The following is a 22,599-nucleotide window of genomic DNA, read 5'->3' on the forward strand; positions in this document are numbered from 1 at the left end:
TGTGTGTGTGTGTGTGTGTGTGTGTGTGTGTGTGTGTGTGTGTGTGTGTGTGTGTGTGTGTGCACAGCAAGTGAAGCTGAGCAGTCCAGACTACGCGGGTTGTGATAAAGAGGAGGCGGTCGCTGACTTCCTCAAGAGGATTGAGTGTTACAAAGTTACTTACATATCCCTGAACGATGAGAAGGACAGGTAACACACACGCATACACACACACACACAGGACTCTGACACCTCTCTCCCTCTCCTCTCTCTCTCCTCCCCTCTAGGAGTTTGTCATATATTAAGATCTTCAACATAGGCAGCAGGACTCTAGTGGATTGGGTAAAGGGATCTAACATCTCTCTCCCTACTCCTCCCCTCCCCATTTAATTTTCTCCCTCCCCTCCCCCTCCCATCCTCTCTCCCATCTTCTAGGAGTCTGTCATATATAAAGATCTTTAATGTTGGAAGCAGGTATCTGGTGAACCGTGTGCAGGACCACATCCAGAGTCGTATTGTTTATTACCTGATGAACATACATGTAGCGCCGCGGTTCATCTACCTGACCCGCCACGGAGAGAGCGAACTCAACCTTGTGGGACGCATTGGAGGAGACTCTGGCCTGTCCCCACACGGTAACAAGGTAGGAGAATGGTCTGTCCCCAGAAGGAACCAAGGTAGAAGGCTGGTCTGTAAGCAAGGTAGAGTCTGGGGTCGGTCCCTAGGAGGAAACCGGGTAGGAGCCTGCTGGTCTGTCCTCAGTAGGAAACAAGGCCGGAGACTCTGGTCTATCCCCAGGAGGAAACAAGGCCGGAGACTGGTCTATCCATTGCAGGAAGCAAGATAGGAGACTGGGGTTGGTCCCCTTGATGAAAAGGTAGGGCAGTGGTCTGTCCCTAGGAGGAAAAAAGGTAGGATACAAGTAAGGGTCTTGTCTGTCGGCCCTGCATTGAAGATCAAAATTAGCTAAAGAAAATGGTGATAAATAAAAAGTATACCAGTTTTATTTAACTTCCAAAAAATTAACAGCTGTGCCATATAGAGTGCAATATAGTTTGGAAGACATTTTCGATGTACTGATTCCATGGCACATGGTTTATGAACTGAAACACAAAACAATGCTTGATTCAAAAAGTTTTTCAATTAAAATTTTTATACAAAATTCTTGCAACCAATGGCATGTTATATATATGGGGGATACCACCATCCCAGCTCTGCAGATTTTGCTGCGAAGACAGAAACATTAGATCATTTGTTTTGGTACTGTCCATATGTGGCTTGTTTTTGGTCAAAGGCTCAAGAATGGCTGAAGAGTTGCAACATTTACTTGGAGCGAATTCTGCAAACATCACTGGGTGATTTAAAAAGTCATAGTCAATGGATCAATAATATAATAAAACATTTTCTCTTTTATTTAGAATCAGTAGAATCTTTGAGACTAGAAAGGTTCAAAACTTTTGTGCAACAGCACAGTTGAAAAATATATAGCAAATAGAAATCAAAATGGATGAGATAGATGGGAGGGGTTGAGTGGAACTGAAGGATGAGACTAAAATCAAACAGACTAAAATCAAACAAAAGATAACTATTGTAACATATATACTGTGTCCGTAAAATGTATATAGTATGTATATGCTGGAAGTAGAAGCCTAACACGGAACCAACCCGGCTGCGCGCGTGCGCTATCGTGCGAAATGGTGCATACATGTATTTTGTCCCCCCACACCAAACGCGATTACGACACGCAGGTTAAAATATCGAAACAAACTCTGAACCAATTATATTAATTTGGGGACAGGTTGAAAAGCATTAAAGATTTATGGAAATTTAGCTAGCTAGCTTGCACTTGCTTGCTAATTTGTCGTATTTAGCTAGATTGCTGTTGCTAGCTGTAACGCCCTGACCATAGAGAGGGGTTTTTGTTCTTTATTTTGTTCTTTGTTTTGGGCCGTGTGTGGCTCCCAATCAGGCACAGCTGAAGTTCGTTGTTGTTGATTGGGAGTCACACATAAGGAGCATGTGTTTCCTTTGGGTTTTGTGGGGGACTGTTTCTGTTTAGTGTTTTGCACCTGACAGGACTGTTTGGCTGTCGGTTTCCTTGTTTTGTTTTTGTATAGTGTTCTTGCTTAATTAAATTCAAAGATGAACACCAACTCCGCTGCGTATTGGTCCACGTTCTCAGACGATGACTTCTCTGTTTCATCTGACGAAGAAGACAGCCGTTACACTAGCTAATTTGTCCTGGGATATAAACATGAGTTCTTATTTTACCTGAAATGCACAAGGTCCTCTAATCCACCAATTAATCTACACATAAAACAGTCAACCGAATTGTTTCTAGTCATCTCTCATCCTTCCAGGCTTTTTCTTCTCTTGACTTTATATTGCGATTGGCAACTTTCATAAATGAGGTGCATTACCGCCACTGACCTCATTCATCTTCAGTCACCCACGTGGGTAAAACCAATGAGGAGATGGCACATGGCTACCTGCTTCTATAAAACAATGAGGCGATGGGAGAGGCAGGACTTGCAGCGCGATCTGCGTCAGAAATAGAACTGACTTCTATTTTAGCCCTTGGCAACGGCGACGCTCGTTGGGGCGCACGAGCAGTGTGGGTGCTATAATTGAATAATATAGATTTCTAAATGTATTTTGCAACGCTCACGCACGCAACGCAAGTGGTGTAGTCAGCCTGTAAGTGTTGTTGTCCATTAGTTTACTCCAATTAGGGGAGGGATGTTGGGGTTAAGGGAAAATAATTAAGGAAAATATATTTTTTTTTAAATGTATATACTTTCCCCAAAAATATGGGGAATTGGAAATGATGCAAACAATTACATTGATGGAAGTGACAATCTATCTGCAATATTAAAGCTGATCTACCCCCTAAGAAAAAATATTTTAAAAAGTAGGATACCGGTCTTTCCCTAGGAGGAAACAAGGTAAGAGATTGGGGTCTGTCCCCAGGTGGAAACAAGGTAGTGTGTGTGTGTGTGTGTGTGTGTGTGTGTGTGTGTGTGTGTGTGTGTGTGTGTGTGTGTGTGTGTGTGTGTGTGTGTGTGTGTGGTTTGCCAGTGCTCTAGGAGGGTACATGCGTAGCCAGTGTCTCAAAGTCTAAGTGTGTGTGTGTGTGTGTAGTTTGCCAGTGCTCTAGGAGGGTACATGCGTAGCCAGTGTCTCAAAGTCTAAGTGTGTGTGTGTAGATTGTAAGTGCTCTAGTCAAAGACAAAGACTTGCTGAAAAAAAAAGTGAAACATCTGGGTTGGGAAACCCATATCTCTGAAACCCTGTGTATCAGAGATCTATAGGGGTGTGTGTGCATACATGCATGCATGTGTGTTTGTGTAGTTTGCCAGTGCTCTAGGAGGGTACATGAGTAACAAGCAGTGGAGGCTCCTCAGAGGAGGAAGGGGAGGACCATCCCCTTTTCATAAAAAATATAAATATTGATACATTTAAAAAGTTATCCTTTTTAGATAAAGCTACACTAAATATATTCACACGTCACCAAATAATTGATTAAAAAAACAATTTTTCCATGAAGTTCTACTGAACAGTAGCCTCAACAGCACTCTGTAAGGGTAGCATCATTGCCGGAGGACAGCTAGTTTCTGTCATCCTCTGGGTACATTGACTTCAATACAAAACTGAAGAGGCTCATGGTTCTCACCCCCTTCCATAGACTTACACAGTAATTCTGACAACTTCCGGAGGACGTCGAATCAAAATCAAATAGGGGGTCTACATGTGCTTATTTTTGTCCTGTTTCACACATGTACAAATGTGTAAACTATAAAAGTGTGTGGTGTGAAATGGAAATTAGTTTTTTGAATATCCCACTCACCCCGAGACACCCTTAGAGATTGGGGTCACAGCCAGGGATCAGCAATTGCTGGCGACTCTGGAGCAATTAGAGCTAAGTGCCTTGCTCAAGGGCAGATCGACAGATTTTTCATCTAGACAGATTTTTCACCTTTTAGGGTTAAAACAAAAATGTCTGGGCTGGCCAGTGTATCAGAGATCTAAAGTGTGTGTTCGTGCGTGCGTGTGTGTGTAGTTTGCCAGTGCTCTAGGAGGGTACATACGTAGCCAGTGTATCAGAGATTTGAAGGTATGGACCAGCCACATGAAGAGAACCATCCAGACAGCTGAGGGTCTGGGAGTCCCCTACGAACAGTGGAAGGCCCTCAACGAGATAGACGCAGTAAGTGTGTGTGTGTGTGTGTGTGTGTGTGTGTGTGTGTGTGTGTGTGTGTGTGTGTGTGTGTGTGTGTGTGTGTGTGTGTGTGTGTGTGTGTACTGCCCACCAAGCAAAAGAGCAGTAACTGCTCATAGAGTAAAACAGAAAAATTACTTAAAAGTTGTTTTATTGTCCAGCAAAATGAATTGTAGGGAGATCATTGGAGATGTGGTTATCAGTTGTCTTACTATGAGGTTATTTTTTATTAATATTAACCCTGACCTCTAACATGACCTTTGACCCTGACGGCAGTTACTGCCTTCTGGCTTGGTACACTCACTGGAAAATGTTTGCATGGTGATTTTTTTGACACAAACTTGTGTTGATATATGTCTGTCAGTGTCATAGAGTTTGATACTTGTATCAGCAAAGAACAATAAATAATACCAAGGTAAACCGTAGACACTGCAGCCCAAAGCTCAGTGAAAGCAAGGTAAAAGGCAGTAACTGATGTGAGTGATGGCAGTTAATGTCTTTTTCCTTGGTTTCACTAACTTTTTGCCGTTACTGCAAACACAACCCCCCCCATTTTCTCCACAACACAATGGAGGCAGGACATTTTTTCACATGATAAAACATGTATTTAATGTATAAAAATGTTAACTCATTTTTGACCAAATGTACAGTTACTGCTCTTCTTGGTAGGGCAGTATAACCCTCTCCTCTGTCTTATCTGTCAGGTTGTGTGTGTATGTGTGTATATGTATGTGAGAGAGAGAGAGACCCTCTCCTCTGTCCTGTGTGTCAGGGTGTGTGTAACCTCTTTGTCGTGTGTGTGTGTGTGTGTGTGTGTGTGTGTGTGTGTGTGTGTGTGTGTGTGTGTGTACCTCTATTCTTTCCTGTTTGTCTGGAGGGGGTGGGGTGTAAGTGTAACCTCTCTGTCCTGCATGTCAGGGTGTGTGTGAGGAGATGACCTATGAGGAGATCCAAGACCACTACCCAGAAGAGTTTGCACTGAGAGACCAAAACAAGTACCGTTACCGCTACCCCAAGGGAGAGGTGAGGAGTGAGAGTATAATGTTTGTATATTATGTGTATGCTGTGTGTGTGTACAATGTGTATATGTATACTGTGTATAGTAATGTGTATACCATGTTTGGACATCTTGGCGTACCTGTTAAGGTGTTGGCTTGACAGTCGCTGGATCCAGGTTTGACTCCGTCGGGACTACCTCCCGAATTCGCTACAATACACTTCCATTGTTGGTTTCGTTGATACTGACTCTAATTGACAACATTTTATCTATAACTCCTGAGTCAATTGAAAATGATCAGCTTGAGCAAAGTAAGGTGTAGAATCACTGATCTACAAATAATATCCCCAGCAAAACATTGATTGACTGATTGAAGACAGCTTATGTCAATTAAAGAACATTTCCTAAGATATTCTACCTGCAACAACACCAGTAGATAATGCTGGAAACAAAAACAAAGTGCCCTAATTATGAAAGCGTTCCACAGGGATGCTTGCCCTGTGCGTCCCACAGCTGTGTAAAGTTGGCTGGATGTCCTTTAGGTGGTGGACCATTCTTGATACACACAAACCCAGCAACATTGCAGTTCTTGACACAAACCGGTGGCACCTACCACCATGCCCCGTTCAAAGACACGTTTTTTGTCTTTTCTATTCACCCTTTGAATGGCACACATACACATTCCATGTCTCAATTGCCTCAAGCTTAAAAATCCTTCATTATTAACCTGTTTCCTCCCCTTAATTGAGTGGATTTAACAAATAAGGGATCAAAGTTTTCACCTGGATTCAGCTGGTGGTCTATGTCATGGAAAGAGCAGGTATTCTTAATGATTTGTAGACTCAGTGTATATAATGTGTGTAAAATGTGTTTTTCAGTCCTATTTGTATTTATTATGGATCCCCAATAGCTGTTGCCAAGGCAGTGAAATGGGCTACTTTCTCATGTGAATTAATGAGGAGCACACCTCAATTGAAACTGTTGTTAGAAAATCATTTTAAATTGACAAGTTGAAACATAACCTATTAGCGTGCCTTGTTTTGAGGCCAGCGCGCGCATTAACTGTTCTGTTGAGTCACAATCACATTTTGGAACTGTGAGTGCATTCTAACATCATGCACATAAAAAAACTCATGCTGGGGCGACAGTTAGAGATATTTGGAACTCATGCATGAAAAGGTTAAACACCCTCTGTGTTCTGTGAGACAGGTAACTCTTTATCCACAATATAGCTGGGGGTGCATAGCCATAAAACCTGTGTTTTTCCAGCAGCAGACTATGATTGATAATGTCAAAAGCCGCACTGAAATCTAACAAAACAGCCCCCACAGTCTTGTTATCATCAATTTCTCTCAGCCAATCATCAGTCATTTGTGTAAGTGCTGTGCTTGTTGAATGTCCTTCCCTATAGGCGTGCTTAAAGTCTGATGTCAATTTGTTTATTGTAATATAGCATTGTATGGTCAAACACGACCAAGGGTTGGAAACAGGCTGATTAGTCGACTATTTGAGCCAGTAAAGGGGGTTTAACTATTCTTACGTAGGGGAATGACTTTTGCTTCCCTCCAACCCTGAGGGCGCACAGTTTCTAGTCGGCTTAAATTGAAGATATGGCAAATAGGAGTGGCAATATTATCCGCAGTAATTTTCCAACCAAGTTGTAGGGACCCGGTGGCTTGTCATTGTTGATAGACAACAATCCTTTTTTCACCTCTTCCACACTCGCTTTACGGAATTCAAAATTATAATGCTTGTCTTTTATAATTTGTTCGGATATACTTGGCTGTGTAGTGTCAGTGTTTGAGGACTTGGTGCAGTGCTTGGAAGCAGTGACCATAGGGTTACATTTACATTTGAGTCATTTAGCAGACGCTCTTATCCAGAGCGACTTACAGTAGTGAATGCATACATTTCATTTCATGCATTTTTTGTACTGGCCCCCCGTGGGAATCAAACCCACAACCCTGGCGTTGCACACACCATGCTGGCGTTGCAAACACCATGCTCTACCAACTAAGCCACAGGGAAGGCTAGGGTGTATTGTGTGTAGATATAATGTCTGTATAATCAGACCACTTACAGCTAGCCGTATTCTAAAATATTTTTTTGTGCAAATTTATAACAAATAAAACAGAAATACCTTATTTACATAAATATTCAGACCCTTTGCTATGTGAAATTGAGCTCAAGTGCATCCTTTTTCCATCCTTGATGTTTCTACAACTTGATTGGAGTCTACCTGTGGTAAATTCAATTGACTGGACATGATTTGGAAAGGAACACACCTGTCTATATAAGGTCCCACAGTTGATAGCGCATGTCAGCGCAAAAACCAAGCCATGAGGTCGAAGGAATTGTCCGTAGATCTCCGAGACAGGATTGTGTCGAGGCACAGATCTGAGGAAGGGTACCAAAACATGTTTGCAGCATTGAAGGTCCCCAAGAACACAGTGGCCTCCATCATTCTTAAATGTAAGAAGTTTGAAACCACCAAGACTTTTACTAGAGCTGGCCGCCCGGCCAAACTGAGCAATCGGGGGAGAAGGGCCTTGGTCAGGGTGACCAGGAACCTAACGGTCAGTCTGACAGAGCTCTAGAGTTCCTATGTGGAGATGGGAAAACTTTCGAGAAGGACAACCATCTCTGCAGCGCTCCACAAATCAGGCTTTTATAGTAGAGTGGCTTGATGGAAGCCACTCCTCAGTAAAAGGTACACGAGAGCCCGCTTTGAGTTTGCCTAAAGGCACCTAAAGACTCTCAGACCATGAGAAACAAAATTCTCTGGTCTGATGAAACCAAGATTGAACTATTTTGCCTGAATGCCAAGCATCACGTCTGGAGGAAACCTGGCATCATCCCTACAGTGACGCATCGTGGTGGCAGTATCATGCTGTGGGGATGTTTTTCAGCAGCAGGGACTGGGAGACTAGTCAGGATTGAGGGAAAGATGAAAGGAGCAAAGTACAGAGAGATCCTTGATGAGAACCTGCTCAGCGCACTCAGGACCTCAGACTGGGGTGAAGGTTCACCTTCCAACAGGACAACGACACTAAGCACACAGCAAAGACAATGCAGGAGTGGTTTCGGGACAAGTCTTTGAATGTCCTTGATTGGCCCAGCCAGAGCCCGGACTTGAACCCAATCAAACATCTCGGGAGAGACCTAAAAATAGCTGTGCAGCAACGCTCTTCATCCAACCTGACAGAGCTTGAGAGGATCTGCGGGGAAGAATGGGAGAAATTCCCCAAAAACAGGTGTGCCAAGCTTGTAGCGTCATTGTCACGTCTACTCCCGCTCCCCCTCTCCGGTGTTTGACGTCGCCGATTTACTGACCACCGGCTAGCATTATTACATGCACCTGGCATCAATCATTACGCGCACCTGCTCCTCATGATGACGCACACCTGGACTCCATTTCCTCACTCATTACCTCCCCTATATCTGGCACTCACTTAGGTTTATTTCCCAGGCAGTATTGATGTTGTTTCATATCCGTACGCTACTCTTGTTTCTTATATTGTTCCATGTTTTGTTTATTTTTAAACTCACCACCTGCACTTGCTTCCCGACTCCCAGCGTCTACGTTACAGAATACTGCCTCAACAAATGGAAGCAGCAGGAAATCAGGACATCTAATCTGATGGTCGATGAACAGGGATACACCATGACCAGCTGGCGCAACTGGGGAAGGCTGAGAGGTTCTTTGCAGTCTTCAATGTCTCAAACATATTTGAGAGGCTAGCGGAGGATACTCTACCACCAGTCAATCTAGCAAGCCAGCACACCAGTCCATTCAGCAAACCATTTGTCCCTCCCGGATAAATATGATGGAAACCCATCTAAATGCTGTGGCTTCCTACTCCAGTGCTTCCTCTATTTTGCACACCAGATGGGAGTCCCCACCACTGAGAGGTCTAAGGTTGCCATGGTTATTTCTCTGCTAGCTGGATGGGCATTGGAGTGGGTTACGACCATCTGAGAGAGAGGAGAGGAGGAGCTGGATTCATATGAGGGTGTTCATGGCTCTGTTAAGGGTATCTTCGATCATCCACCAGAGGGCAGAGAGGGGGGTGAGTGCCTATTCCAACTATGGCAGGATGACCAGACCGCTGCCAAGTATGTGCTCCCCTTCCGCACTGTAACAGCATCCAGCGGATGGAATGAGTCGGTGCTCCATACTTTATTCAGAAGAGCACTGTGCGAGAAAGTCCAGACGGAACTGGCATGTCGTGACGACAACCTCTCCTTGGACGCATACATTGCGATGGCCATCCATCTGGATAACCTACTTCGGGAGCGTCAGTATCCTCATCGCTTCTCTCCCTCCCTCAGTAACCACACTGTTTCAGAGCCTGAACCCATAGAGATATAGGTCACACGCCTCCCCGCTACTGAACGACATAGACGGAAACAGCTGGTTTTCTGTCCCTATTGTGGTCAAGGATGGCACCAGCTTCAGCAGTGTCCGGTATGTCCCATCTCTGGTTTCACGAGAGCAGAGGGACTGTCACGTAATCTTCTACCTCCTGGGGTAGGTGTCAGTATCCCATCTTCATAATTTTCTGCCAAACCCTTTTTAGTATTGATCACACCAGCTGGCTGTCCCTCATGTACTGTTTCTACAGCGCTACTGGATTCTGGTGCTGAGAGGAACTTGACCAGACCCTTTCCTCCTCTTTGAACATCACCTCATACACTCTCTCCTCTCCGTTTTTGGTTCAAGCCCTGGATAATCGACTACTAGGATCTGGAACCATTACAGACATCACCACACCACTTACCCTCACCGTGGAGTCCACTAATCAGTAAAACATTCCTTTCTTCATAATTAGTACTCCAACTCACAAGATTATCCTCGGCACCTGATGGCTCCAACGCCATAACCCCACCATCTCATGGTCGAGGATGAAAATCACGGACTGGGCACCCGATTGCCGAAGGACCTGCCTTGCCTCTCGAGTCGTAGCCCATGTGGTCTGGGACGTAGATGCGGACATTCGCAAGCCTCTGGAGAGGGAGCCCACACCCACTACCTGTCCTTCTGAGCACTTCTACATTCCCACGGGGATAAGGGATAAGATGTTGGGAGCACACATACTTCACCACTGGACACTCGGGTATCACTCGCACTATTCACTCCATCTCTGAGAAATACTGAAGCCGATACCACGACGGCCCTCAAAGAACATCACTGGACTTTAACTTCTTGGGGCTATGTGGGACGTTAGCGTGCCACCCGTGGCGCACCCTATCAACAGCAGGTGCATTTCAAGAGCGGCAAATTTGAAACCAAATAAATGTCAAAATTCAAATTTTTCAAACATACAACTATCTGGCACCCTTTGAAAGATAAACATCTCCTTAATCTAACCACGTTTTCCGATTTCAAAAAGGTTTTACGGCGAAAGCATAAAGTTAGGTTATGTTAGGAGAGTACATTGACAATAGCTGTGTGTATTGTATTGTCAATTCAAAGACAGGCGTCACCAAAACCATAAAATCAGCTAAAATTATGCACTAACCTTTTACAATCTCCATCAGATGACACTCCTAGGACATTATGTTAGACAATGCATGCATATTTAGTTCTATCAAGTTCATATTTATATCTAAAAACAGCGTTTTACTATGGCGTTGATGTTCAGGAAATCGTTTCCCTCCAATACCGGCAGTCAAGTCATCACAACAAAATAATTAATTAATATTAGAAAACATTGGTAAAATATTATATTGTCATTCAAAGAATTATAGATTTACATCTCTTGAACGCAATCGACTTGCCAGATTTAAAAATAACCTTACTGGGAAATCACACTTTGCGCCCAGAAAAATACGCTTTGCCATACAGACTAACCGCCATGTTGGAGAGATCTAAAATCGAAAATACTATGTAAATAATCCATTACCTTTTGATTGTCTTCATCAGATGTCACTTCCAGGAATCCCAGGTCCATAAGGAATGTAGTTTTGTTCAAAAAAGCTCATCATTTATGTCCAAAAAGCTCCGTGTTGTTAGCACATGATCTAAGCCAGCCGGACTTCACTTCACTTCACGAACGGAAAAAATATATTTACGTTCGTTCAAACATGTCAAACGTTGTATCGCATAAATCATTAGGGCCTTTTTTAACCAGAACATGAATAAAATTCAAGGCGGACGATTGGGTTCTCATTTAAAACGTTTCGGAATGAGAGTACCCAACATGAACTCGCACGCCAGGTGTCTAATGGGCCATCACCGTTCCATGGCTCTTATTCGGTCAGATCTCACTGTAGAAGACTCAAAACACTTTGTAAAGGCTTGTGACATCTAGTGGAAGCAAAATATTCCTCAGCCCCTTTGTTTTTCAATGGCATAGACTTAAAGTCAATTCAACACATCAGGTATCCACTTCCTGTCAGAATCTGTCTCAGGGTTTCGCCTGCCAAATGAGTTCTGTTATACTCACAGACACCATTCAAACAGTTTTAGAAACTTTAGGGTGTTTTCTATCCATATATAATAAGTATATGCATATTCTAGTTACTGGGTAGGATTAGTAACCAGATTAAATCGGGTAAATTTTTTTATCCAGCCGTGAAAATACTGCCCCCTATACCCTAACAGGTTAAGCAAGCTGGAAACCAGATATCCTGAGGCCACATTTATTGTAGCTGGGGATTTTAACCTGTTGGGGATAGGGGGCAGTATTTGCACGGCCGGATAAAAAACGTACCCGATTTAATTTGGTTACTACTCCTGCCCAGTAACTAGAATATGCATATAATTATTGGCTTTGGATAGAAAACACCCTAAAGTTTCTAAAACTGTTTGAATGGTGTCTGTGAGTATAACAGAACTCATTTGGCAGGCCAAAACCTGAGAAGATTCCAAACAGGAAGCGCTCTTTCTGACCATTTCATGGCCTTATTGATCATCTCTATCCAAAACAGGGGATCTCTGGCATAACGTGACATTTTCTAACGCTGCCATAGGCTCTCAGAAGGCGCCAGAATGTTGAATGGTGACTTTGCAGGCCATGGCTAAAAACAGTAGCGCATTTGGATAGTGGTCGATCTGAGAACAATGAGACTGGGGCGCATGCACAAGCTGACACCATGTTTTTATTTTTTCGTCTTTGAATGAAAACAGGGTTTCCCGAATGGAATATTATCGCTATTTTACGAGACAAATCGCATAAAAATTGATTTTAAACAGCGTTTGACATGCTTCAAACTACGGTAATGGAATATTTTGAATTTTTTTGTCACGAAACACACCGGGCGCGTCACCCATCTTTACCCTTCGGATAGTGTCTTGAATGCACAAACAAAACGCTGCTATTTGGATATAACTATGGATTATTTGGAACCAAACCAACATTTTGTTATTGAAGTAGAAGTCCTGGGAGTGCATTCTGATGAAGAACAACAAAGGTAATCCAATTTTTCTAATAGTAAATCTGAGTTTGGTGAGTACCACACTTGGTGGGTGTCAAAATAGCTAGCCCGTGATGGCCGGGCTATCTACTCAGAATATTGCAAAATGTGCTTTCACCGAAAAGCTATTTTAAAATCGGACACCGCGATTGCATAAAGGAGTTCTGTATCTATAATTCTTTAAATAATTGTTATGTTTTTTGTGAACGTTTATCGTGAGTAATTTAGTAAATTCACCGGAAGTGTTCGGTGGGAATGCTAGTCACATGCTAGTCACATGCTAATGTAAAAAGCTGGTTTTTGATATAAATATGAACTTGATTGAACAAAACATGCATGTATTGTACAACATAATGTCCGAGGAGTGTCGTCTGATGAAGATCATCAAAAGTTAGTGCTGCATTTAGCTGTGGTTTGGGTGTCTGATTATTTCTGGCTGGGTACTCTGCTGACATAATCTAATGTTTTGCTTTCGTTGTAAAGCCTTTTTGAAATCGGACAGTGTGGTTAGATTAACGAGAGTCTTGTCTTTAAATAGCTGTAAAATAGTCATGTTTGAGAAATTGAAGTAATAGCATTTCTAAAGTATTTGAATATCGCGCCACGGGATTCCACTGGCTGTTGAGTAGGTGGGACGCAAGCGTCCCACTGGCCCAGAGAGGTTAAATTAACAAAGCAAATTTGACTGTAGTACTCGTGTTGCTAAAACCCTCGACCACTGCTACTCCAACTTCCGGGATGCTTGCAAGGCCCTCCCCAGCCCTCCCTTCGGCAAATATGATCATGACTGCATTTTGCTCCTCCCTCCCTATTGACAGAAACCCAAACAGGAAGTACCCGTACTAAGGACTATTCAACGCTAGTCTGACCAATCGAAGTACATGCTTCAAGATTGTTTTGATCACGCGGACTGCGATATGTTCTGGGTAGCCTCCAAGAATAACATTGACAAATACACTGATATGGTGACTGAGTTTATCATTTTTGTCCCTTCCGTCTTCAAGAGAGCGAGAGTTGCACCCCTTCTGAAAAAACCTACACTCGATCCCTCCCATGTCAACAACTACAGACCAGTATCCCTTCTTTCTTTTCTCTCCAAAACTCTTGAACGTGCCGTCCTTGGCCAGCTCTCATGCCATCTCTCTCAGAATGACCTTCTTGATCCTAATCAATCAGGTTTCAAGACTGGGCATTCAACTGAGACTGCTCTTCTCTGTGCCACGGAGGCTCTCCGCACTGCTAAAGCTAACTCTCTCTCCTCTGCTCTCATCCTTCTAGACCTATCTGCTGCCTTTGATACTGTGAACCATCAGATCCTCCTCTCCACCCTCTCCGAGTTGGGCATCTCCGGCGCGGCCCACGCTTGGATTGCGTCCTACCTGACAGGTCGCTCCTACCAGGTGGCGTGGCGAGAATCTGTCTCCGTACCACGCGCTCTCACCACTGGTGTCCCCCAGGGCTCTGTTCTAGGCCCTCTCCTATTCTCGCTATACACCAAGTCACTTGGCTCTGTCATATCCTCACATGGTCTCTCCTATCATTGCTATGCAGACGACACACAATTAATCTTCTCCTTTCCCCCTTCTGATAACCAGGCGGCGAATCGCATCTCTGCATGTCTGGCAGACATATCAGTGTGGATGACGGATCACCACCTCAAGCTAAACCTCGGCAAGACGGAGCTGCTCTTCCTCCCGGGGAAGGACTGCCCGTTCCATGATCTCGCCATCACGGTTGACAACTCCCTTGTGTCCTCCTCCCAGAGTGCTAAGAACCTTGGCGTGATCCTGGACAACACCCTGTCGTTCTCCACTAACATCAAGGCGGTGACCCGATCCTGTAGGTTCATGCTCTACAACATTCGCAGAGTACGACCTTGCCTCACACAGGAAGCGACGCAGGTCCTAATCCAGGCACTTGTCATCTCCTGTCTGGATTACTGCAACTCGCTGTTGGCTGGGCTCCCTGCCTGTGCCATTAAACCCCTACAACTCATCCAGAACACCGCAGCCCATCTGGTGTTCAAGTTCTCTCACGTCACCCCGCTCCTCCGCTCTCTCCACTGGCTTCCAGTTGAAGCTCGCATCCGCTACAAGACCATGGTGCTTGCCTACGGAGCTGTGAGGGGAACGGCACCTCCATACCTTCAGGCTCTGATCAGGCCCTACACCCAAACAAGGGCACTGCGTTCATCCACCTCTGGCCTGCTGGCCCCCTTACCTCTAAGGAAGCACGGTTCCCGCTCAGCCCAGTCCAAACTGTTCGCTGCTCTGGCACCCCAATGGTGGAACAAGCTCCCTCACGACGCCAGGACAGCGGAGTCAATCACCACCTTCCGGAGACACCTGAAACCCCACCTCTTTAAGGAATACCTGGGATAGGATAAAGTAATCCTTCTAACCCCCCCCCCCCTTAAATAGCCATCACTAGCACATTAGAGGCTGCTGCCCTATAGACTTCAAATCACTGGCCACTTTTAATAATGTTTAGATATTTTGCATATTTTGCATTACTCATCTCATACATATATTTATATATATATATATATATATATATATATATATATATATATATATATATATATATATATATATATACACTGCTCAAAAAAATAAAGGGAACACTTAAACAACACAATGTAACTCCAAGTTAATCACACTTCTGTGAAATCAAACTGTCCGCTTAGGAAGCAACACTGATTGACAATCAATTTCACATGCTGTTGTGCAAATGGAATAGACAACAGGTGGAAATTATAGGCAATAAGCAATTCACCCCCGATAAAGGAGTGGTTCTGCAGGTGGAGACCACAGACCACTTCTCAGTTCCTATGCTTCCTGGCTGATGTTTTGGTCACTTTTGAATGCTGGCGGTGCTTTCACTCTAGTGGTAGCATGAGACGGAGTCTACAACCCACACAAGTGGCTCAGGTAGTGCAGCTCATCCAGGATGGCACATCAATGCGAGCTGTGGCAAGAAGGTTTGCTGTGTCTGTCAGCGTAGTGTCCAGAGCATGGAGGCGCTACCAGGAGACAGGCCAGTACATCAGGAGATGTGGAGGAGGCCGTAGGAGGGCAACAACCCAGCAGAAGGACCGCTACCTCCGCCTTTGTGCAAGGAGGAGCCGGAGGAGCACTGCCAGAGCCCTGCAAAATGACCTCCAGCAGGCCACAAATGTGCATGTGTCTGCTCAAACGGTCAGAAACAGACTCCATGAGGGTGGTATGAGGGCCCGACGTCCACAGGTGGGGGTTGTGCTTAGAGCCCAACACCGTGCAGGACGTTTGGCATTTGCCAGAGAACACTAAGATTGGCAAATTCGCCACTGAGCACATGTGACAGACGTGACAGAGTCTGGAGACGCCGTGGAGAACGTTCTGCTGCCTGCGACATCCTCCAGCATGACCGGTTTGGCGGTGGGTCAGTCATGGTGTGGGGTGGCATTTCTTTGGGGGGCTGCACAGCCCTCCATGTGCTCAGCCCTCACAGCCCTCCATGTGCTCTAATGGCCTGACTGCCATTAGGTACCGAGATGAGATCCTCAGACCCCTTGTGAGACCATATGCTAGTGCGGTTGGCCCTGGGTTCCTCCTAATGCAAGACAATGCTAGACCTCATGTGGCTGTAGTGTGTCAGCAGTTCTTGCAAGAGGAAGGCATTGATGCTATGGACTGGCCCGCCTGTTCCCCAGACCTGAATCCAATTGAGCACAACTGGGACATCATGTCTCGCTCCAGCCACCAACGCCACGTTGCACCACAGACTGTCCAGGAGTTGGCGGATGGTCTTCTGAGGAGATCCCTCAGGAGACCATCCGCCACCTCATCAGGAGCATGCCCAGGCATTGTAGGTAGGTCATATAGGCACGTGGAGGCCACACACACTACTGAGCCTCATTTTGACTTGTTTTAAGGACATTACATCAAAGTTGGATCAGCCTGTAGTGTGGTTTTCCACTTTAATTTTGAGTGTGACTCCAAATCCAGACCTCCATGGGGTGATAAATTGGATTTCCATTGATTATTTTTGTGTGATTTTGTTGTCAGCACATTCAACTATGTAAAGAAAAAAGTATTTAATAAAATTATTTCTTTCATTCAGATCTAGGATGTGTTGTTTAAGTGTTCCCTTTATTTTTTTGAGCAGTATATATACTGTATTCTATCCTATTCTACTGTATCTTAGTCTATGCCGCTCTGATATTGCTCGTCCAAATATTTATATATTTTTAATTCCATTCCTTTTATTTTAGATTTGTGTGTATTGTTGTGAAATTGTTAGATTATACTGTGCTGTTAGAGCTACAAACACAAGCATTTTGCTGCACCTGCAATAACATCTGCTAAACACGTGTATGTGACAAATAACTTTTGATTTGATTTTAACTTTGTGGCAACAGTTTTGGAATTGCCCTTTCCTGTTTCAGCATGACAATGCCCACGTACACGAATCAATCGCCCAACATCAGTGCCCGACCTCACTAATGTTCTTGTGGCTGAATGGAAGCAATTCACTACAGCAATGTTCCAACATCTAGTGAAAAGCCTTCCCAGAAGAGTGGAGGCTGTTATAGCAGCAAATGGTGGACCAACTCCATATTAATGCCCATGATTTTGGAATGAGATGACAAGCAGGTGTCCACATACTTTTGGCCATGTGGTGTATAATGTGTGTATAATGTGTGTGTGTGTGTGTGTGTCAGTCGTATGAGGACCTGGTGCAACGTCTGGAGCCGGTGATCATGGAACTAGAGAGACAGGAGAATGTTCTGGTGGTGTGCCATCAGGCTGTCATGCGCTGTCTGCTAGCTTACTTCCTTGATAAGAGTGCAGGTAAGACGGTCTAACCACAATCCCATAGCCTCAGACACTACACTATTACTATACTATATACTACTATCACACAGCTTGGGAACCTTTGGAACTCTGTCAGTGTTGAAATGATCCATCTGTCAGTCAGAGGAAATGTTTGAGTTCTGTATCCCCATCTCTCTCTCTCTCCTCTTTCTCCACTCCCCTCTTAACTTTCTCCACTCATCTCCCATCTCGCTCTCCCTCCAGCGGAGTTGCCATATCTGAAGTGTCCTCTCCACACAGTGCTGAAACTCACCCCAGTTGCTTACGGTCGGTCTCTTTCTCTCTCTTTCTCTCCCTATGAATATTTAAGTAGAAATATTTAACCTCTCTAGGGTATGTGGGACGAAATCGTCCCACCTACTCAACAGCCAGTGGAATCCCGTGGCGCGTTATTCAAATACCTTAGAAATGCTATTACTTCAATTTCTCAAACATATGACTATTTTACACCATTTTAAAGACAAGACTCTCGTTAATCTAACCACACTGTCCGATTTCAAAAAGGCTTTACAACGAAAACAAAACATTAGATTATGTCAGCAGAGTACCCAGCCAGAAATAATCATACACCCATTTTTCAAGCTAGCATATAACGTCACATAAACCCAAACCACAGCTAAATGCAGCACTAACCTTTGATGATATTCATCAGATGACAATCCTAGGACATTATGTTATACAGTACATGCATGTTTTGTTCAATCAAGTTCATATTTATATCAAAAACTAGCTTTTTACATTAGCATGTGACGTTCAGAACTAGCATACCCACCGAAAACTTCCGGTGAATTTACTAAATTACTCACGATAAACGTTCACAAAAAACAAAACAATTATTTTAAGAATTATAGATACAGAACTCCTTTATGCAATCACTATGTCCGATTTTAAAATAGCTTTTCGGCAAAAGCACATTTTGCAATATTCTGAGTAGATAGCCCAGCCATCACGGGCTAGCTATTTAGACACCCACCAAGTTTGGCCCTCACCAAACTCCGATTTACTATTAGAAAAATGTGATTACCTTTGCTGTTCTTCATCAGAATGCACTCCCAGGACTTCTACTTCAATAACAAATGTTGGTTTGGTTCAAAATAATCCATAGTTATGTTCAAATATCCTCTGTTTTGTTCGTGCGTTCAAGACACTATCCGAAGGGTGACAAAGGGTGACGCGCCGACGTGTTTCGTGACAAAAAAATTCTAAATATTCCATTACCGTGCTTTGAAGTATGTCAAACGCTGTTTAACCTCTTGGGGCTATTTGGGACGCACCCGTGGCGCACCCTATCAACAGCAGGTGCATTTCAAGAGCGGCAAATTTGAAACCAAATAAATGTCAAAATTCAAATTTTTCAAACATACAACTATCTGACACCCTTTGAAAGATAAACATCTCCTTAATCTAACCACGTTGTCCGATTTCAAAAAGGTTTTACGGCGAAAGCATAAAGTTAGGTTATGTTAGGAGAGTACATTGACAATAGCTGTGTGTACTGTATTGTCAATTCAAGACAGGCGTCACCAAAACCATAAAATCAGCTAAAATTATGCACTAACCTTTTACAATCTCCATCAGATGACACTCCTATGACATTATGTTAGACAATGCATGCATTTTTAGTTCTATCAAGTTCATATTTATATCTAAAAACAGCGTTTTACTATGGCGTTGATGTTCAGGAAATCGTTTCCCTCCAATAACCGGCAGTCAAGTCACCCCATAAAATAAATAATTAAAATTAGAAAACATTGGTAAAATATTATATTGTCATTCAAAGAATTATAGATTTACATCTCTTGAATGCAATCGACTTGCCAGATTTAAAAATAACCTTACTGGGAAATCACACTTTGCAATAATCTGAGCACTGCGCCCAGAAAAATACGCTTTGCGATACAGACTAACCGCCATGTTGGAGAGATCTAAAATCGAAAATACTATGTAAATAATCCATTACCTTTGATTCTCTTCATCAGATGTCACTTCCAAGGAATCCCAGGTCCATAACGAATGTAGTTTTGTTCAAAAAAGCTCATCATTTATGTCCAAAAAGCTCCGTGTTGTTAGCACATGATTTAAAATAAATTTGTATGAGATTTTTCTCGTAAAAAAAGCGATAATATTCCAACCGGGAAATCCTGTTTTAGTTCAAAGACGAAAAAATAAAAACATGGTGTCGCCTCGTGCATGCGCCTCAGGCTCATTGTTCTCTGATCGACCATTATCCAAATGCGCTAGTGTTTTTCAGCCAGGGCCTGCAAAAACATCATTCACCGGTTTGCCGCCTTCTGAGGGCCTATGGGAGCCGTAGGAAGTGTCACGTTACAGCAGAGATCCTCAGTTTTCAATAAAGAGAGTGTAGAAGCCCAAGAAATGGTCAGACAGGCCACTTCCTGTAAGGAATCTTCTCAGGTTTTTGCCTGCCATATGAGTTCTGTTATACTCACAGACACCATTCAAACAGTTTTAGAAACTTTAGGGTGTTTTCTATCCAAAGCCAATAATTATATGCATATTCTAGTTTCTGGGCAGTAGTAATAACCAGATTAAATCGGGTACGTTTTTTATCCGGCCGTGCAAATACTGCCCCCTACCCTAGAGAGGTTAACAATGATAATGTTAATTGATATGCTAAATCTGCTGTAGCCCTGGAGTCTCTATTCTTTTTCTCAGGTTGTAAGGTTGAGTCCATCTTCCTCAACATTGAAGCAGTCAACACACACAGAGACAAACCAGTGGTGAGCCAACACGCGCACACTACATATAAAGTTCCCATTTCCAAATCAAACCCTCCTACCGCCTCATATGTACTAAAAGCGTCAAGCAGCAACCTACTCCTGGCTTAACAGCCTTGAACTGTCAGAATATCTCATTTGTGGATCATTCTTAAGCCCCTCTGGTTGTCAGGTGACGTCCCCACTCCAAGCCCCACATTGAACAAAATCCTGCAGGACCTCACCAAACTTAGTTTGCAGGTACACACACACACACACACACACACAAACACACACACATCGTCACACCTTCTCTTGCTCTCCGTCTGTCTTCAGAATGTTGACGTGGACAGAGAACCAGAGGAGGCACTACTGACTGTCCCAGACCACATATAGAGGAGGAGAGGGAGGAGAGGAGAGGATGAGAGAGGGTCGACTGATGGTCCCAGACGACATCTGGAGGAGGAGAGGAGAACTACGATATTGCGACACAATACGGGGAGAACCAATGAAGAGACACCATTGCTGTAGAGACTGAAGTGAAGCAATAAGAGAGACTGCTGGGAAATGGAGTTTAAAGGACCAGACTACATGAACCCTACATCTATAATCCTCTGTAAACAATGTAACATCTCTCTCAGTGGAACCCTGTTAGTGACAGTAGAATGAAGTGAATTCAATAATTTGTCTGTCTGTGTGTTAGGATAATGTGTCTGTGTATTAGGATCATGTGTCTGCCTATATGTTAGGATCATGTTGTCCAGGATTTCACAAACTCGGTCCTCAGGACCCCAAGAGGTGCAAATTTGGGTTTTTGCCCTAAACAGCTGATTCAAATAATCAACTAATCATCAAGCTTTGATCATTTGAATCAGTGTTAGGGCAAAAAATAAAATGTGCACACCTTGGGGTCCTGAGGACCAAGTTTGGGAAATGCTGATGTAGTCTATCAGGATCATCTAGTCTGTCTATGTGTTATGATCATGTAGTCTGTCTGTGTGTTAGAATCATCTAGTATAACCATCATCATCATCATACACTGGTGTAATTCTGCGCTCTGGACTGGTCCAAATTTCCATGCGTGTCCGTGTGTCCGTGTGTGTTGTTTGCAAGTGGTGTGTCATGTAAAATGTGTGACTGATTGTGTCTGGGATTCATTCTGAGGTGCGTTGTAGAGCGCTTGACATTTAAAAGGTCATTTCTGATTACCTTTAATTTAGAAATCTGCAGTGTTCACCATCAATGTGATTTCCGCGGGATGTGCAAAATTGCCTTTAAAAGGGTGCATTGTGGACAGCGCTCCCCTTACGGAAAAAACACATGAACTCACATCAAATCAAATTTTATTGGTCACATACACATATTTAGCAGATTTTATTGTGGGCGTAGTGAAGTGCTTGTGTTGCCAGCTCAAACAGTGCAGTAATATCAAACAATTCACAAGAACACACACAAATCTAAAAGAATGGAATTGAGAAATATATAAATATTAGGAGGAGCAATGTTGGAGTCTGGAGTGTGTGTGTACTGTATATACAGTACCAGTCAAAAGTTTGGACACACCTACTCATTCAAGAGTTTCTTTATTTTTACTATTTTCTACATTGTAGAATAACAGTGGAGACATCAAAACTATGAAATGACACATATAGTAACCAAAAAAGTGTTAAACAAATCAAATTACACAACCGGTCTGTCACACCCTGATCTGTTTCACTTGTCTTTGTGCTTGTCTCCACCCACCTCCAGGTGTCGCCTACCTTCCCCATTATCTCCAGTGTCTGTTTCTCGTTCCTGTTTTCCCAGTTTTGACCATTCTGCCTGCCCTGACCCTGACTCTGATCTGGATTACTGACATCTGCCTACCCTTGACCTGTCGTTTTGCCTGCCCCCTGTTCTATTAATAAACTATTGTTACTTTGACACTATCTGCATCTGGGTCTTCCCTAAAATGTGTTACGGTCAAAAGTTTTAGAACACCTACTCATTCAAGGGTTTTTCTTTATTTTGACTATTTTCTACATTGTATAATAATGGTCTCCACAATCACCCGACTTCAACCCAATTGAAATAGCTCGGGATGAGTTGGACCACAGAGTGAAGGAAAAAGAGCCAACAAGTGCTCAGCATATGTGGGAACTCCATCAAGACTGTTGGAAAAGCATTCCAGGTGAAGCTGGTTGAGAGAATGCCAAGAGTGTGCAAAGTTGTCATCAAGGCTACTTTGAAGAATCTAAAATATTAAATATATTTTGATTTGTTTATTTTTTTGGTTACTAGATGATTCAATATGTGTTATTTCATAGTTGTGATGTCTTCACAATTATTATACAATGTAGAAGATAGTAAAAATAAAGAAAAACCCATTAATGAGTAGGTGTGTCCAAACTTTTGACTTGTACCAGTCAAAAG

General features: G+C 43.3%; 1 protein-coding gene across 3 annotated transcripts in view; it reads left to right on the forward strand.

Moving 5' to 3' along the window:
* The window catches only part of LOC115198633 (6-phosphofructo-2-kinase/fructose-2,6-bisphosphatase), a 42,567-nt gene extending 20,454 nt beyond the window's left edge, over positions 1-22,113 (forward strand). For 2 of the 3 annotated variants that reach the window (XM_029760715.1, XM_029760714.1), the window contains exons 7-14: positions 68-189; positions 415-622; positions 4,040-4,186; positions 5,117-5,221; positions 17,317-17,446; positions 17,675-17,737; positions 20,147-20,211; positions 20,524-21,658. In XM_029760715.1, the coding sequence (XP_029616575.1) occupies positions 68-189; positions 415-622; positions 4,040-4,186; positions 5,117-5,221; positions 17,317-17,446; positions 17,675-17,737; positions 20,147-20,211; positions 20,524-20,583 (900 nt within the window). In that variant the 3' untranslated portion in view covers positions 20,584-21,658. Of the gene's footprint in view, positions 1-67; positions 190-414; positions 623-4,039; positions 4,187-5,116; positions 5,222-17,316; positions 17,447-17,674; positions 17,738-20,146; positions 20,212-20,523; positions 21,659-21,936 lie in introns of those variants that run through there. The other variant, XR_003879268.1, reaches the window with a different exon arrangement.
* Positions 22,114-22,599: the final 486 nt, after the last annotated feature.

This window comes from Salmo trutta, chromosome 8, assembly GCF_901001165.1.
Source record: "Salmo trutta chromosome 8, fSalTru1.1, whole genome shotgun sequence".
Taxonomy (NCBI): domain Eukaryota; kingdom Metazoa; phylum Chordata; class Actinopteri; order Salmoniformes; family Salmonidae; genus Salmo; species Salmo trutta.